This window comes from Anopheles coustani, chromosome 2 (genome assembly GCF_943734705.1).
Source record: "Anopheles coustani chromosome 2, idAnoCousDA_361_x.2, whole genome shotgun sequence".
NCBI lineage: Eukaryota > Metazoa > Arthropoda > Insecta > Diptera > Culicidae > Anopheles > Anopheles coustani.
The window spans coordinates 71,268,257-71,286,126 of record NC_071289.1 but is presented as its reverse complement, the minus strand read 5'-3'; the positions used below and the strand labels follow the sequence as shown (position 1 = coordinate 71,286,126).

The window sequence follows — 17,870 nt, the reverse complement described above, 5'->3', positions numbered from 1 at the left end:
ATGAAACGGTGGTTAACATAGAAAGTCTCATTAGGACATCCACAAAATTCGTCATTTAATGTGCAATGAATTTTTTAAAAGAATTTCCAACTGTTCTTGAATAATGTCAAGAGAACAAAAACAAACGTATAGCAATGTGTTAAGGAGCTAATCAAAGAAACAAAACTGTCTAATTGATGAGTAATATGACGTCGGTAAACCGCCCAATCATGGTCCACTTCTTTTCGTTGCGAAACAAGTGGAAGTAGGTTGCTTCGAAATTAAAAATGACCAAGACGGGGTGCAAAACATGGGCCTTTCCTAGCTATTTTTTGCGGGAATGGGTTTTTTTGTAAATTGATTACCCATATGACCCGCGGTGTTGGTGTCGAATGGTAATCGCGTCTGTTTTAAGCCCCCGAAACGGCGTCGTCGTCTTGGGGTGAGGATGTCTGTTTTTGCAATTACAGTCTTAACCCCCCGCCCCCTCCCCCCGCAGATCCTATGTTTGACCCGGAATCTAGTGTCGGTAAGACGGCATCAAATCAAATCTCGCAAACAGTGGAGGTGAAACAAAAACCCAGGAAACAAAACTGGCAAATAAGCACCCCCACAAGGCGGGGTTGCAAATAACGAAGAGAGAGAGAGAGAGAGAGAGAGAGAGAGAGAGAGAAAAAAGGGTAAAAGGAACTTGGATAAACCTAAAAGAAAAAACCTACAACTATAAACCTAACAATGAAACAACGCGTATGCGATCACAACAATAACAGACAAAACCGGCAAGGGAGGGGGGGGGGGGAATGCGCCACGAGGTGCATCCACGTAGGGCAGCATGATGGAGATATGAGGGAGGGACAACACGGTAGAAAAACATGATCTGATGGCCACGGTGTGCTCACGAGACGCAATTATCGAGACGGGTGTGTTTTTGGGGGTGGTAGTACGGTGGAGGTGGAGGTGGTCTCGAAGAGTGGCGGAGTTGGCGGACACTGGCGGTGGAATGTAGAGGACACACACGCAGAAGAAACGGAAAGGATCGATGCAGGGAATGCGGGGCTAAGGGTTCATGCCGTGGTACGGGGCAAATGGTATGTTGTTTTGTTCTGCACCACCACACACACTGACGTTTGTCGTGCGTTTTAGGGGATTTTTGTCCCCTCCCCCCTCGCCGTCACACGAAAAGTCATACGAAAACCCAACGGGGACGGAGAGGGGCAACACGGTGCGAGACGAATACCGCGACGGCTAGTGTCGACGCGTCGACTTATGCGATCTGTGATCACTTGTGAGTTCCATCGGTGCGAGCTCGCAAGAAGCAAAAAGAACAACGCGAAACTTCAGTACGGAAAAAAAAATCGCCAACACAACCGTCCACACGAGCGCCCAAAGGTCGCGCACCGTATAGTAGTCAACCGGGTGGTAGTGTACAGAACGGGCACCCTCCCCGCAGCAGCGATACACACTACGCCACCGCGGGTCGCGAGTCGACTCTGTGCGATCCACAATATGTCTGCCGCTCGCGAGATATAGCGCTCGGCACAAATGTGACAGGCAAGTGCCGGCTGGTCCGCGATCTGTCGACTGTGTCGGCGCGATTCGACGCTGTTTACGTGGAGCTTGTGCGCGCGTGTGCGTGCGTGTGTGTGTGTGTGCGAGAGTGAATTGTATCCGTTCTCTGCACCGTGCTGTGGTCCCCGCGGGGTGTCTCCAACGAATAGTCGACATCGCGCCACGAGAGCTGCTTCAGTGTCGTGCTGAACGGCGCCGCGAGGAGAAGTGATCCGCGAGCTCTTAGTAGTCGAACGCTGTCGCGATCGGTCGCAGTCGCGAACGTCTTTAGTGTAGGTTCTTTTGTTTTTATTTGTCACGATTTTCCCTTTCGTTCGATAGAGACGACCCCCCCGATACTAGGTTCGAATTGTGCGAACACGCACCCCGCGTTTAAGCTGTCACGTGTGTGACTACTAACTACCACTACCGGGAACACTATAACCCAATTTAGTGACGTTAATCCGAGCTGGACTGTCGGAAAGCTAAGTGTGAACCTTTCGGAAGCGAGAAGCTGACTGTGAACTGCTGAAAAGTGTTTCGAAACAGTTAATCCAAAGTGAAACCAGTGAATCCATTGCACCCACTCGGTTGTGGTGCTAGTAGTGATATCGATCTCAAAAATACGGAAACATCCGCACACTCCAGCAGTATATCTGCACGTGTCTGCATCGATACCGATCGCCGTACCGGAAGTGCAGCTTGCACTTGCCGGTGAATAAAGATTGAAAAAAAACAACTCACTCACACACAGGTACTACACTTGCGATGAGCACGGTTTTAGATCAAACTAGGTTTGGGAAGCAGTGAAAATGGGGGAAAACGCGCTAAGAGGTGATGACAATTGTGCGACGTCGATTAGGCCCGCTAGAGGGGGGGCCTCTAAGCTGACTGGCGTAATTACGGCTGCGGCTTACATCGTGTGGTGCAACCCTTCAGCTGGACACGAGGTCGGAAGAGAGAGAGAGAGTGAGAGAGAGAGAGAAAGAGAGAGAGAGACTGGCGAAAAGGAAGTGAAATGGCGACGTATTAGTTTGAAGGCTAAAATTAGCGTAAGCGTGACGTAGATAAAAAGTGAATCGATAACAGTTGCGAGGGCGTCCGTGGATGGACCAGTGCCGACCGACCCGGTGGTGCTGGTGGTGTTGGTGGTGTTGGTGGTGGATAAGCAATTGAATTAGGCTCTGCGAGCCACACAGCCCGGTCGGTGTGAGCCTGCTCGTTTTTCGCTTTTCAATGTTTAAGTACCTTTTTTTCCGTACCGTCGGTGTGTAACCTTTGCATTACGCCAGCGTGGCACTGAGGCGGGTAACAGGCAGGCTGACACTTTTGCACTGCTTAGTATATATGACCAGTGTATGCGGGATTTTGCAACGTGCTGCATCTGAAAAGATGCTTACCTTCGAACGGCGATTGATATAGAACGCTGTACACCGATTGTCGCCAAATCTGTGGTATAGTTTTCTTAGTAGATCGTGTGTACTATTCTGACTCAAGGGTCTTACATCTTGAACGTTTTTGAACGCGGGGCTTATTGAGACGATTGCTTCGCTTACGTGATCATCTTAGTGATGAATGTATTCTTTCGAAGAACATAGTTTTCAATAACTATGTATATTTATTTCAAAGGCACGTTTTCGATCGTATGATTAACTGTGGGGTCCACAATTCTGGAAGATGTTGTGCGTCATAGCAGTGTTATAGTAAATTCGGGGATTTTCGATGTTCATTACAAACCTCAGACCAATCGTCACAGCACAGTTGTTAATCGAATCTTTCGACCTTTCTTTTAATCCCTTTCCCAACAGTGCGGAACTTTAAAAGTTCCCGACTCTTACTCCCACCGGATCATGGACAGCTATCATGTACAGAGCCAGCAGCAGCATAGCTATGGCAACGGAAACAACGGCCCGACCACGACGATCTACACCAGTGCCCATGGCTACCCGACCGCCACCTTCAACTACGCCACGATGAGCTACGCGCACTCGGAGGGTGGCTCCGTGTCGCCACCGCCGTCCCCGCGCTCCAACAGCTCCGTCTCGTCGGCCTACTCGTCCTCGTCCTCGACGACCGCCTCCCTGGCCGCCTCGTCCGGCTCATCCTCGTCCTCGTCCTCGTCGGCCTCGTCCTCGTCGTCGTGCATTTCGTCGGCCGGCTCGGAGAACGGCGCGTCGTACGAGAACCTGGATATCGCCGCCCAGCGCCTGGCGGTGCTGTCGTTCGAGCAGGTGATGAAGCTGAACGACGTCATGAACGAGCCGGTGTCGATACACGGCCGCGGCAACTTCCCGACGCTCGAGGTGAAGCTGAAGGATCTGGTGAACATCGTGCGCGAGAAGCTGGAAACCGAGGTGGCCGCCGGTGGCGCCGGGATGACGGTGAAGGACATCCGCCTGAACGGTGGCGCTGCTAGTCATGTGTTGGCGTCCGAGGCGCAGCCATACAACGATCTCGATCTGATCTTCGCCGTCGACTTCAGCACCAGCCGGAGCTACGATCGCGTCAAGTCGGCCGTCCTGTCCTCGCTGCTCGACCTGATGCCGGAGGGTGTGGTCAAGCGCAAGATCACGCAGTGCTCGCTGAAGGAGGCGTACGTCGGCAAGATGGTGAAGGTGAACAGCGACGGTGATCGCTGGAGTCTCATCTCGCTTGGCAACTCGCCGGGCCACAAGAACGTCGAGCTGAAGTTCGTCGACACGATGCGCCGCCAGTTCGAGTTCAGCGTCGATTCGTTCCAGATCGTGCTCGACTCGCTGCTGCTGTTCTACGACTGCGCCGAGATGCCGATGATCACCGAGAACTTCTACCCGACCGTGGTCGGCGAGTCGGTGTACGGCGACTTCCAGGAGGCGCTGTACCATCTGCAGAAGAAGCTGATCTCCACCCGGCAACCGGAGGAGATCCGGGGCGGCGGCCTGCTGAAGTACTGCAATCTGCTCGTGCGAAACTACATCCCGGTCGACACGCAGCGCATCAAGACCCTCGAGCGGTACATGTGCTCCCGGTTCTTCATCGACTTCCCCGACATCGTGCAGCAGCGCAGCAAGCTGGAGTCCTACCTGAAGAACCACTTCTTCGACGAGGGCGAGGAGCATCTCCAGTACCAGTACCTGATGCATTTATTCGACGTCGTCGAGCAGTCGACCGTGTGCCTGATGGGCCACGAGCGTCGCCAGACGCTCATGCTGATCGAGTCCCTTGCCATGGAGATCCTATACCGCGACCAGCAACAGCAACAGCAACAGCAGCAGCAGCAGCAACAGCAACACACGACCGGTCTCATCACTACGGCCCAGGTGGCCAACGGCAGTGCTACACCGACGGGGACCACGACACTGCAGCTGCAGACACAAATGTCCCATCTCTCGCTGTCCCCCCAGCAGCTCTCCCCCCAGTCGCCCTCGATGCTGGCCCATCACCACCAACATCCGCAGGCGCACTCGCCCAACACACACCACCACAACACCACTCACCATCAGTCGCAGCAGTCGCAGGCGTCGTCACAGTCACAGCAGTGTCAGCAGCAGCAGCAAGTACAATCGCAGGTGCAGCAGCAAACGCAACAGCAGCAGCAGCAGCAGCAGCAGCAATCCCAACAGCAGACGGCTACCATCACCCAAACGCAGGCCATCACCCTGACGCCGCAGCCGGGTCTGCTCTATGCCAACGGAATCTACTACGCCCCGATCATTCCCTACACCCAGTGCACCTGCAACAGCTGGATAGCGACGTGATTGGTGAGCACCCTGCCGGTGGGAGGCGCCGGTGGTACTAGTATCATCAGCATCGCAAGCCCCGACTCAACCCCGACCGGAGCCAACCCGAACTTTGCCGCCGACCCGTCGTCATCATCCCTGTCATCAACAACACCAACGCCACCGCCACCATCAACAACAACACCCTGCTGCAGCAACGCCGCAGTAGTGCAACAGTGTCCTTTCTTCTCCGTCACCAACACCACCACCACCACCACCACCACCACCACCAGTTCGACGTCATCGAGAGCCGGAGCGCCATCCGCAGTGTCTCCTGCTTCCGTCGAGTCGTTGGGAGTTGGAAAGTTCATACGACGATCTCATCCTCCCCCAGCAGCACCACCCTCTACAGCGTTACTACAGACGGTGGAACTTCTACAGGCGTCACCACCGGGCGGAGTTTCAACCGTGTGCGCCTACGCCCCGTCGGACTACTATTACTACTACACCTGTCCCGCTGAGGCTGAGTGCAACTTCGTTCCCTCGTCGATGCCGTCTTCCGAGCGATGATCGATAGCGTAAGTGTTATGCTGCGAATCAACACACATACACAAACACCCACACTAACATACGAACCGAGCCAACAACAAAAAAAAACACAAAACCCCTTGCGTTAGTATACAGCAAATATTTAGTACAAGCGTGTACTAAAACAAACAGAGAAAAAACCAACTCAACCAGTGCTCGTAGCGTTCTCGACTAATAAGGGTACAGTTAAATTGCGCGCACGAAACATAGCACAGCGGTGTGTAAACACGGTTTTAATATGCACGAAATGCGTGGCGCGTGCCAATGCATTGAGAACAGCTGATCGAGCTTCACTCGTTTAATGTTGTCGATCAAAAATCGATCAATGCATCCGCTAAAGGAAGGTATGTTTTACCGAAGAGAAACAAAAGAGACAAACAAGCATACAAACAAACAAACAAACAAACAAACAAACAAACAAACAAGATCAAGTGCAACGTCACTGTTATGCAAGCGAGAACAGGATGAGTACTAACAAGGATAAACAAAGCGTACTAACTACGAGTGCATACTAATAGCGTGGCGTTCACGATCGTAGACAGCGAACAAACTCAAGACTTGTTAAGAGAGTGGAACGGGAGAGCAAATAGGAAATTTTATTTTTCGTTGCGAAACGTGTCGAAATAAACATTTGTTGAAGTATTTGCCAAAGCGCAAGAGCATGTCTAGTATACCTTCCTGAGGTAAGAGAGTGTGCGGTGTGCAAAAACACAAACACGTCGCGTTATCACGGGAGGGGTTTTTAACCGTTCGCATTTTATTTGTAAGCACTTCAAAACGGCCCCCGTTTTGGGATTCACTCGTTTTCAAGATGTGTTGAAAGTGGAACACTTTTCCTTTTTAATTCAGACTTTCTGTTCGCTGACACGGCCTTCAAGGCCAATGTCATTTACCCATGTTTGTTGTATGTTCAATTTTCGAAACCGGATTTTCAGTTTTTGAAGATCGTTCATTTCTCTTTCGTCTTACTGCTAAACCGCTGTTCGCGGGGGCGCACGACGATCAGCTGTGATTTTTGCGACGGTGACGAAGAAAAACATGCGACAGACACATTGTCAGGCAATCAAACTCTTGGAACTTTGCATCCACTTAACGAAAACAAGCAATTTATCCCAGCAAAGGGGGGCGGCGATAAGGGAGGCACATGCTCGGGAACGTGTTCATTCGGTGTAATGGGGGAAAAAAAACGGGAAAACTAGTGGCGGTTGATTATTGGTTGTCTTTTTAAAACAAACAAACCCTCCCCCTCCAATCAACTTTTAGGCCATAGTTGTAGCAGTAGTTGACCCCTTCATGTCATGTGGAGTAAGACGGTTGGCGGCCAGAACGATCCTTAGATCCATGTGCCATTCCCTTTCTTCTAGCTCTCCTCCGTAGCAGCAAGTCGAGTAAAAATAAAAAAGACGCTATGTTGAGCGCTATAACTATCAAGCGTTGCGAAAAAAAAAGCTCACCACGTATCAAGAAGGGAATGTTCCCGAGTTCCGTCAACGCAATTGCATGTACTTAGAGAATGTTTTATCCGCCCCGATCAGAGCAAAACCGTGAAACGCTACGCGAGGTACTTGAACAAAAACGCAAACACGAAGAAATCAACTACCGAATTTTTAAACCGTTCCCGATGAATCTATTTAGCACACACAACCGTAAAGCTATCTTAAACGGAAATTAATTAAAAAAAACACACACGGAAAGGAAAACAAAACCTGTAAATAATTGTAAAACTTGTATCGAAGACTGTTGTTTAAGTAAGCACGCTAGGCAAGGCGAAGAATCAAAAAGGACACAGCACTAAGGGAGGGGGGGTGAAAAAAAGGGTGGCTCGATGAAGTAGAGGACGTTTGACAAACAAGAATGTTTGCAGTTCATGCTGCGTGAAGAGGAGGATGATTCATCGATAATGATGAAGAATGGTACATTTAAAGTTCAAACTATTATGAACCACCAGGATCTCAAAAAAATTATAAAAAAAAGAATAAACTACGGAAGAGAGAGAGAAAATGATCCACGTGCGTGGTTACCATTTCAAAGACGCTAACCGTGGATTTTGGACTTGCCGGTGGGGCAGGAAACTATTTACATACACATATATTTACCCGCTGGGGGGGCGAGCCACTCAGATCTATGCTAATGCGACGCGAACCGTCGTTCCCGATCTATATTTGACAGCAGCCCCGATCCTTTTGCCCCGAGAGGAGCGCAATTATAAAGAAAAGTAGGCGGTCGAATCGTCGGACGAAAAATTTACCAGAAGCACCGAGCACTAAGGGCGAAGCAGGCGAGCACGGAAAAGTGAAGAAATGTTAGCGAACACACGTGAATATACATACAAACTAGTAAGACAACATAACATCAGGACAAGCGAATGAAGAAAGAAAATCTAATTACTGAGACATGGCTGTGTTTATTCCTCCTCACAATTTGTTTTTAAGACACGCCACATGCCGGCGACCAATCGTCCGCTGCGGATGAGGCAAACTGAAGAAGAAAATGATATAAAGAGAGGGGGTGGGGGAATGAAGGTAAAACCTGATGCTGTCCTGTGAATGGGTCACCTGATTGGGTGGAGAAAAATGCATCCTTTAGCGGTGGGTGGCCGAAAAGGTTATCAATAGGGGAGTTAACAAACATAAAGCATCTTGTGAAACCGTAGGGAAACATGCACGTGTGTGAGTGTGTGTGTATGAAAGGGAAGAAAAAGGATTAAGAAAAACAAGATAGACTGCTGTGAAGTTGTTTGGTGATACGGCATCAGAAGGACACGACACTCACTGTTAATTCGTATGCTTTTAAACTGAATACCATTTTCCAATGTTGATCGACAGCCGATGGCAAGGGAGGCGCCGTGGTGACCCCCTCACACGGCGGCACATTGGGAGGGTATTGGGTGGGGAGGGGCGAGGGCGCAATGAGATTTCAGGCAATGTTTTGCAGGGTGAATGTTCGTATTTTATGACTTACGGGCAGCAGTGGAGCCCGCTTCGCGCAGATGCAAGTAGAATATATACGAAAGGGATTGTCCTGTGGCCTAATTTGCTAATCGTACTCGAGGAGAAAGCCGCAAAGCGAAACATGAGAAGAGCACTTGGGAAACGGAAGAAGAAATATACATTTTAATCGCTCGAGAAAGGACACGAAGAAGAGAGAAAAATAAAAAAAAACAAAACCCAGAAAAACGGTAAAAGACAACTTAACAAACGAAAATAGAGAACGCGAGTGGCGAAAGTCCAGCGAGCGGCAACACAAACGCAACTGATATTTGTGCTAAACCTCTCGGCCCCACGAGAAGTACTGGTCGACAAGTAGCAGCAGCAATTAGCAAACTCTTAAAACTTTCCCGTAGCCATCCCAAGTAACAGTTACAGAATGAGAACTACAGATTAAAAGTGATGAAGTGATCAAGCATGGTTAAGAAATCCACACAACAAAAGTAAAGCTATAAAAAAAGTCACATCATAATGTCAAACCATCCTACACGGACGGAAAGCATAAGCACTGCAAACAAAATAGAGCAAAACAAACAAGCCAACAAACCACACAAGAAAATAAAAAAAGAAAGTCCAATAAAAAACATACGTTGATTATGCAACATACGATTTAATCAATCATCTTCTACGGCGCCATAAACGATGCGCTAGTATAAATCAATGTCTTGCCAAATTAGGTAAACACGACACATTTGACGCACCGCTCAGTGTGGCCTCGGAAAACGCGGAAAATGATTTTTAATCACATTTTTCTCTGCTGGTAAGACTAGGTATTTTCGACGAAAACGGAGAGGGAAGGAAAAACCAAAAAACCAAAAAACAAATCACTGCAAAAAGCGAACCTGAATCGTCTTCTTGTCCACGTGCTTTTTCATGCGTGTGTTTATTTTTGATCGAGTTATGAAAATGAAATTCTGAACTGACAAACACACACACACACTGAATATGGCTCTGCCTGAACGTGCCGTCAATTTACCACAATTTGTTAAGTTGAAGAACCATGTTGTTTATTGCTGGTTTTTAAAACACAGTGACACGTGCGAAACACAAAACACTAATGCATACCGTTGGCCACCATCTCTCGGATCCATCTTTGTCCATCTGTGTGTCCCTTCGACCTCCAACTCTACTTCAATATTTTATGTGATGGAAAAAGGGGTTTACTAGGAGAAAACCCTTATGAAACTGGGTTGTGTTAGAAACGAACGCAAATCGTTAAAAATATTCAGAGCGGTCTAGTATGGATTACGGAGTGGTGTTGTGATAGTTCCCGACAGGAAACTATGCTGATGCTCCCTCCGAGCTTTTCGTCTTCTCGGGCGAATTTGTTTCACTTCGAATTGCGATAATCAAAACCCCAACGACCAATCGATGGTATCCCTCCAACGCGCACCAAACGCTGCGAGAACTTCAACCTAAATTACTGACTCAACAAGAAACATTTGCTTCGGAATGGCATGTTGGGTTGCCCTTTGGGCTCCATTTGCCAACATGCCGCGTTCGAATGCTTTGGTGGTGCCATGTTGTACGCAATGCAATCGAGGTCGCTTTTAAGACGACCATGTGTAAAACAAAACGGTAGAGAAAAAAAAAACAGGCGCGATGAAGAAATACTACGGCCATTAGATGGGCCAAGGGAAGGGGCTGCAGAAAATTAAAGCATGTGTCAGGCACACACACACACACGAACACACAAACACCACACATTTAGCATTCCTTTGGTTCTTTAGTTTGTAATGTCGGCCACCTTTCGAAGCAACGGCTCGGACGTTTGGATTGTTTGTAAGCAGTCCCAAAATCATCCCGCATAACGATGCGGGAACGTAAAAGAACCATACTAAGCAAAGAACGGACATGAAAAGAGCACTGATAAAGCCACACCGGCAAGCATGGCAGGAACACGAGACAAGGTGGAAAGTCTAGCGGGCAAGTTTCAGACCAGTTGAACAAAAGAAAAAGCTTGAGTAAAACACAAATACTGATCGATTCGAATTCGGATCCTACAAATTTACGTTTCTACCTACGGTGCCGATGAGGCAAACGTAGCAAGCGGGCGAAACACGTAGCAAGGAAACACACACAAAAAAACACAAAAATGAATTTAAACAAACAAACAAACAAACAACGCTCCCTTGAACGGGCAAAGACATTGATCGTGTCAGATTTCTGTCAGCAAGTTTAACCTAATGTGAAACAAAACAACATTTAAAAACGTAAAAAAAACCACAAAAAACATAATATATACATATTTACATATTGTGAAAAGCAAGAAAAAAAGTACATTCAAAAACTGTGTGAAAATGTGAAAAAAATACAAAAACTTGTGAAGTTATTACAAACTAGAACAGTTAGCTAAGTAGTAGTAACGTAAGGTGTATAGCATCCGTATTGCGATTTATAGGGCACGCGTTATGATTATATACATATATAGATTTTTTTTCTCTTTTTGTTGGATCGGATCGCGGAATCTGGTACGTTTTATGTTATTTTTGTTTTTTTTTTGTTTCCCTCGTCTCCAGTCCAGCCTTCTCCTATCTTCGATTTCTCCCCCTTCCGAGGTGGATCGATTGGGGGGCGCTAACTGAACGATAACGGCAAATGGAAAGGAAAAACACTGATAAACTGATCCCATTGGCGAAATGAGGATTAAGTAAACGATGTAAACACACAAAAACAAAGCCCAATATCCCACATACGAACCGATGAGAGAGAGAGAGAAAGAGAGATAGAGAGAGATATATAGAGAGAGAAAGATGGGGAGAGAGAGAGAGAGATAGAGAGAGAAAGAGAAAGGGGTTGCAAGGGGTGAACACACAAAAAAACATGCAAAACGTCTCTGTTTGAACTGTAAATTGTGAACGCGTGCTGTAAACGTAATATTGATGCAATATTGTATCGTATGTGTGACAGTTTCATTTCTCTTCCGATAGAGAACGACCGAATTCAGGATGCAGGATGCGAAAGGTGGATAACCGTTTGGAAAAGAGGACACTTGTGGGAAGGTGTTTGTAGGAGAGAAATATCGCTCCGACCAGATCGGTTTTGCTAGTGGTTACAAAAAAAGAAAAGATGCAAGATAAGCGATTTGTTGAATTGATTTTAGAATCTTTTTCAATGTAAGTTCCCGAGCGTACTCTACTACCCGATGCCTACTCACAAGAGCGAAATTTGTCGAACGTCTGTTTGAGACTAAGTGAAGGACACTAATAGGAAACGGTAAAAAATAAAGGACGGACGAAAAGCAAGAGCGAAGAGAAAATGTTTGAAGTAGTCAACAACACAAGTGGTTGCTGGACAGGACACCCTTGGGAAGGGGTGTTGGAAAGCGATAAAAAAAACAAGTGAACGAAAAGCGATAGGCATGAAAACGGAAGAGCATGAAGCATGTGTCATTATATAAAAATAATTTAATTTACTATTACTATTGAATAGAAATAAAGATTAGTTTTTTTTCTGAAAAATACAAATAAAAACGATAAACAAACACAATTTCGAGTGTACCTACAGTTTAATCTGCTTCTGGGTGCTGATGACAATTTTCGCAATGGATGACAAATATGAAGATGGTAGATAATGTTAGCTAATAAATTTTGGATTGTGAATAATGAATAAAATTGTGCATAATGAAAATATATTGATTTTTTTTTCAAAAATCGAAAAAGTATTTTTTCAGGCCTAAGGACATAAGAACTTTACATCAGAGCTGGAACGAAATTCGGTACAAATATGGTCTCTCGTATTGTGCACGAGCACTCCATTCTACGAAGATAATAGAGGTAATATCATTCTACAAAGATAAAGAAGTTTGGTCTTTAGTGAAGATGCACGTTACACCGGAAGTTGGTTCTTGAACGTTCCCACTCTGAGCCACAGGCAGAACAAAGCTCGCTACGCACCGACGCGTTAGAGCTGAGTGCATACTAACCCTTTGGTGCACAACGGATCCGGGATAATCGCGCTCCTTCGGTCCTCCCATAATCTATGGTTCGTGTGAAAATTATTAAGGAGTAAACATGGTACATGGTAAACCAGTTGAACATCAACTATGCAGCTATTTCTGCAACCTTTAAACCGCATGACACCTTAACAGAAGGGCAATTAGTATCTTCATTCAAACCTTATTATCGCTAAGTAACTAACAATTTGCGTATATTTGGGGAAATAAAAATGCAAATGCTACCCATTCGAGGTCTTGCAGAAAGACCTCAATCGTAATGCAACGAAACAACACGAGAACAAGGTAAGCACCGATGGTGGATTTTAAATTATTATAAAGCAATGCATTTAAAATCGACGGTAAAAAAACGTTCCACACTGAATTTCATAAAACCAAAACCTAAAACAATAATAAAGACACCCGGTAACATTTGCAGCATACCGTGACGCTTTTAAGCGACGCAATAGTTGATCGTTTTCATCGGAGACGCAAGAAAAGGTCAGAGCAGTGCTGCCAGTATGAGATCAAAACTTGTTCAAGAATTGGCTCGTCTAGAAGGAACCCAAAACAAACAAAAAAAAGAAATCTGAAAAAAATGGCAACAAATCCGGCCGGACACGCACCAGGGATTTTTGCTGGCAAACCTGTTCCCTTCTTAGTCTCCCCATATACAGACACATACACACACGCGTGCGATGGGGAGTGCGTACTTCGATGAAGTAGCGTTTTGAGTTTTTATTTGCCTCAGTGCTGCTCTCTCGCCACTTTTTAATCACCTTGAAATGGGCGACGGCATGGCAAGTATGCTGTTTTTCCTGTTTTGTTGTTTTTTTTACGAATTTTGCGGTGGCTCTTTTTGTTTTGTTTTGTTCGTTCCTGGCTCATATGTGCCACTTTGTTTTTCTTTTATTTTACTATATTTTTTTAATACTTTATTTGGCCCAATCTGCAGCATTTGCTTGGCAGTACTGTTTACGCGAACGAGATGAGAGTAGATGTTTTTGAGCATGGTTTCGTTGCCGTGGCGTCAGCGGGAATTGGCTGCATACTGTTACTTACCTTAAAGCTACAGTCGGGCAGTGATGTCGAACCTTTTCATACAGAGGTGAAAACAATAATTACTAACAAATGTTCAAAACAAGAACTTAAACGTTGAGTGGTGAATTACATTAGGCTTATCCGAAAGAATCATTCACAGCTCCCAGGATATTCCTTAATTATTATGGAGGTTGAACCTAAATTGTTGTTATGGAAGATCCAAATTTGCAATATATTAATAAAATTCATTAAATTGCAAAACCGAAGACAAACGGTTGCAACTTTCAGCGTATGTTAAGATTCAATCTTACTAGTTGCACTGGACTTAACATTTCTTTACACTATTCCTCAAAATACGACACGAAATATTCTAAGGTAAGGAAACAGTATAACTCCCTTATTTCAATTCATGTCAAATATTTAGTATGAAAAACTCCACAGTTAATAAAAAAAAAAATGTCAGAAAACTCCACAAAAACACGAGACAATAAGAAAAGAATTGATTTTCACGATAAAAGTAAATAAATTACATCGCATAGATTGTCTTCTGGAGCTGTCAAATCAACAATTTGAAGAGCAACGCAATCAAAAACTATTATTTGTCGTCCGTTCGGCATACGTGCCATCACCTTGCATTACAAACGTTTTGAAAACTTAACAACGTACGATTTTGTCCTTTTGAAATCATAGCCTCCTTTTTGTTCGGCACATTTGGCGAGATCCTGACAAAGTTCTGGTATCCATAAGTTTTCGCATACGCAATACGGCCAGGCCGTTCTTTCTGAAAAATAAATAAATAAGTCTTCGCATACGAGCTCAAATGAAAGGTAGAACCCCACTAAAGCGGCAAAGGTGGTATGCAAACCCCTGGATGGTATTTCAAGTCCTTGTTTTGTGTTACGAGGTCCAGGTTGTCCTTCCCTGAAATAGACCGACAAGCAACGGTCCGGAGTTCTCAGTTGAATTCTCGCGTTGTTTGATGTTCCTTTCGTTCACCCTTCTTCGTCAGTGATCGGGTAACATGGGCGCGGTTTTAAGGGTGGCTTAACTATTCGCCCTCGCATCCCCCCGTCCCAAACCCCCTTGCGCAAACCTTGTCTAGTCCTCTAGTTCGACGATCGGACGATCGGCACAAGAGGCAGGCGGTGTCCATCGTGCCGTCTAGAAGTGAAAGGCACAGGTCGGCTTTAGGGGTCCATTCCGGTCCGGGGCCGGGAGGCTCACCACATCGCAACATCACGCAAGCAGACAAAAGAGAACGGATCTCGCAACACTTCCTGCGCCTTCGACACCGTCCCCCTCGTCGAACCCAGGGGCTGGGTTCTTCGCGACCCTCGCAGACGGAGCCGGAGCTGGCCAGATGGGGTGTAAAATAAGGCAAGTGCAGGTCTCTCATCCGCTCTCATCGGCGGTGCAGTTGCAGTTGCAGTCACCAAGCCGTGGAGGAGTGCGCCTTCTTTGTGTGGCGCTTGCAGAATGTGGTGCACTCTTTTTGTCCTCTCCGTCGCCCTTACACGAGTCTTCTTGTAAAAGGAAGGGTTTGGCCGGGGCTCGTTTTTCCTACCGTCATCGCCAGGCGATGGTGAAATGTAGTCCAAATGCTCTGCAACGGCAACGGAACGGAAGACCTTGAGCGGCGGAAGACCGAGTTATCCGAGACGACGACGACGACGCCGGGCCAACCTTTGCAGAAAAGCGTACCCCATGCAGAACTGCTAAAGTTCACAGGAAGGCTATCGACAAAGGATCAATTGTTGACCGATCAGGACGTGAAGGCCAAAGGGGGAAACTTTTCTTAATCTTAAACAATACAAAAACGAGAAGTAAGAAAATAAACAGTGCTGTAAAAATGATGTAACAGAGTATCTCCAACGCACCTTCAGTAGACCGGAAAATGATCACCTTTTTTGTTGTAAATACTCAACGTATTTCTCATATAACGCCCAGGAATGATGGCTTCAAAACCGTAACACCGTTGGCATTGCTAATACAAACAACAGCGATCCCAGTTAAACGATCACTAAAATATGTATTTTCCCCTGCCCCGAGTGAGGATCGAACTCACGACCTTAAGATTATGAGACTTACGCGCTACCTACTGCGCTATCGAGGCTGTACCGAGCAAAGATCAATGCCTAAATTTACACTACATCACGATTTTCATTTCTTCCTACTCCATACATCCCAGCACACGTCAACGATGTGCAGCGAAGTTTAGTCTATTTCGACCCGGTTATAAATAGCCCCGTCTTTCTTTGAGCAAAACACTTCATGCACTCGCTGCAGTATGGGGAGATTGCAGCAAGAAGTATTTGTTACTCATTTGCCTGTACTGATAAGCTTTCTTTTTACTCCCTTTCTTTCTTACTAGAAATACAACTCTGTAGTGAATGTCGATTGTTTTCAAACATGTGTTTAATGAATAATCCATACAACACTGTACTTCGACTCTCCTCCCCTTCTATGTGTGATTTCGTCCGCATGTTTAGCTGTCAATACTAAGCTGGAATAAACAAACCCTACCAAGGATCCTTGACCATCAGTACTAGGATTACGATCAACATCCCGTATTGTCTAGTGGTTAGGATATCCGGCTCTCACCCGGAAGGCCCGGGTTCGATTCCCGGTACGGGAATATCAATTGACTATTTTATTGAAATAGAGCTTACTACGATTGAAAATTACGATACGATAGCAGTAAACTACTAAGACTTTAGAGATTGGATGGACCACTCTTGTGTCATTAAAATCTTTTCTGTTTCTACGCGGGATTCAATTGATTTTTGGTGTAAAAAAATATATAGGCTTCGGTTCCCATTTTAGTCCGTACTAAAATGATTTTGTTTTGTACTATAGCTGATAACTCAACATAAACATGTTCATTGTTTCCAAATGGCGTTGCTTATTCACCGTACACACATTATCAGAACTTTTGTCTGTGTTTCCATTTTTATTTTTTCTATTCTCATGTGCTTTTGTTACGAAACTTGTATGAAATCAGAATCTTGGATTATTTTCTAGTACTCCTTGTGAATTTTTATTGAAGATACTATTGTTAGTCAACTGTTTCAATTTAGCTTTGGATAAAATAGCGTTTAATTATCATTATTCCCTACATTTTAAGTTTATGAGTTTATTCTGTTTTATTATAGGCTGCATATTGCATTTTGATTACAGTTTTAAAAAAAAACACTCTATAAATTGTGTTGTAAGCAAGAACTATTATTGATAATCTGTTGATAAAATTAATAAAAAAAGTGATATCAAGGTACGATAGTGCAATTATTGTATGAACGAAGCTTCTGTCACTTATTCAGCGGAAAATACACCTAATTTTTTAAACTGTTATTCTTGCACAAACTATCAACGGGGTCCAATTAAAATAAATCACTCTGTAAATAAGTATCCCGTATTGTCTAGTGGTTAGGATATCCGGCTCTCACCCGGAAGGCCCGGGTTCGATTCCCGGTACGGGAAGACTCCCTTTTGTTTTTGATGTACATTAATTAGAGGAACAATGTGCATAATTAGCAGAATATCGTTACGTGATTAAATGCATGTAATACTTTGAACGTCCACGCTTGATTCGGCAGTACTTTGTTGGTTGTCATGTTCAATACAAGTTGTTCATAAAATTTATGAAACCAATGATTTTTGAGAACCAAGTCTAGGATTAAATTACACAAAGGTTTAATCAGAATAACTACTAAAGCTTTCTAGCCCACTTTGTTTCATTTCGCGAGAACAAACATTTCAAACAGCTGACTCTCAAAACTGTTAAGTTTTGGCAAAGAATGTGTCAAGATTGGTTGAATTATAATTATTTTGTTGATAATATTTACAGTTTCAATAGTATTCAACTGAAAGTGTATATTTTTATAGGCAAATTAATCATTTTTATTGATACAGTCCCATTAACTATTGCTGAATTTAGATTCTTCATCTTGATTGATTCTTCGATGTCTTTCAGACATGGATTTCGCTGCATGTCTCAACCCGATTATGTCCATCGGTGCACTTGTGGAGTTATGTTCGTTATTTTCAGGCGGCCATTGCAGAACTGCCGCCCAACTCAGCACCTCCAGCAAAATGGTC

The 17,870-nt window shown here is 45.2% G+C and overlaps 1 protein-coding gene and 3 non-coding genes across 7 annotated transcripts in view; 3 read left to right on the top strand and 1 right to left on the bottom strand.

Moving 5' to 3' along the window:
* LOC131265895 (terminal nucleotidyltransferase 5C) overlaps window positions 1-11,945 on the top strand; it is a 57,142-nt gene extending 45,197 nt beyond the window's left edge. For 3 of the 4 annotated variants that reach the window (XM_058268236.1, XM_058268235.1, XM_058268237.1), the window contains exon 3: window positions 3,336-11,945. In XM_058268236.1, coding sequence (XP_058124219.1) covers window positions 3,336-5,264 — 1,929 coding nt within the window. In that variant the 3' untranslated portion in view covers window positions 5,265-11,945. The remainder of the gene's footprint in view (window positions 1-3,335) is intronic. The other variant, XM_058268238.1, reaches the window with a different exon arrangement.
* A 3,870-nt stretch (window positions 11,946-15,815) lies between these two features.
* On the bottom strand, window positions 15,816-15,888 carry Trnam-cau (transfer RNA methionine (anticodon CAU)). Its single transcript has one exon. It is a non-coding gene; the product is annotated as a tRNA-Met (tRNA).
* A 450-nt stretch (window positions 15,889-16,338) lies between these two features.
* Window positions 16,339-16,410, top strand: Trnae-cuc (transfer RNA glutamic acid (anticodon CUC)). Its single transcript has one exon. It is a non-coding gene; the product is annotated as a tRNA-Glu (tRNA).
* Window positions 16,411-17,180: 770 nt separating this feature from the next.
* On the top strand, window positions 17,181-17,252 carry Trnae-cuc (transfer RNA glutamic acid (anticodon CUC)). Its single transcript has one exon. It is a non-coding gene; the product is annotated as a tRNA-Glu (tRNA).
* Window positions 17,253-17,870: the final 618 nt, after the last annotated feature.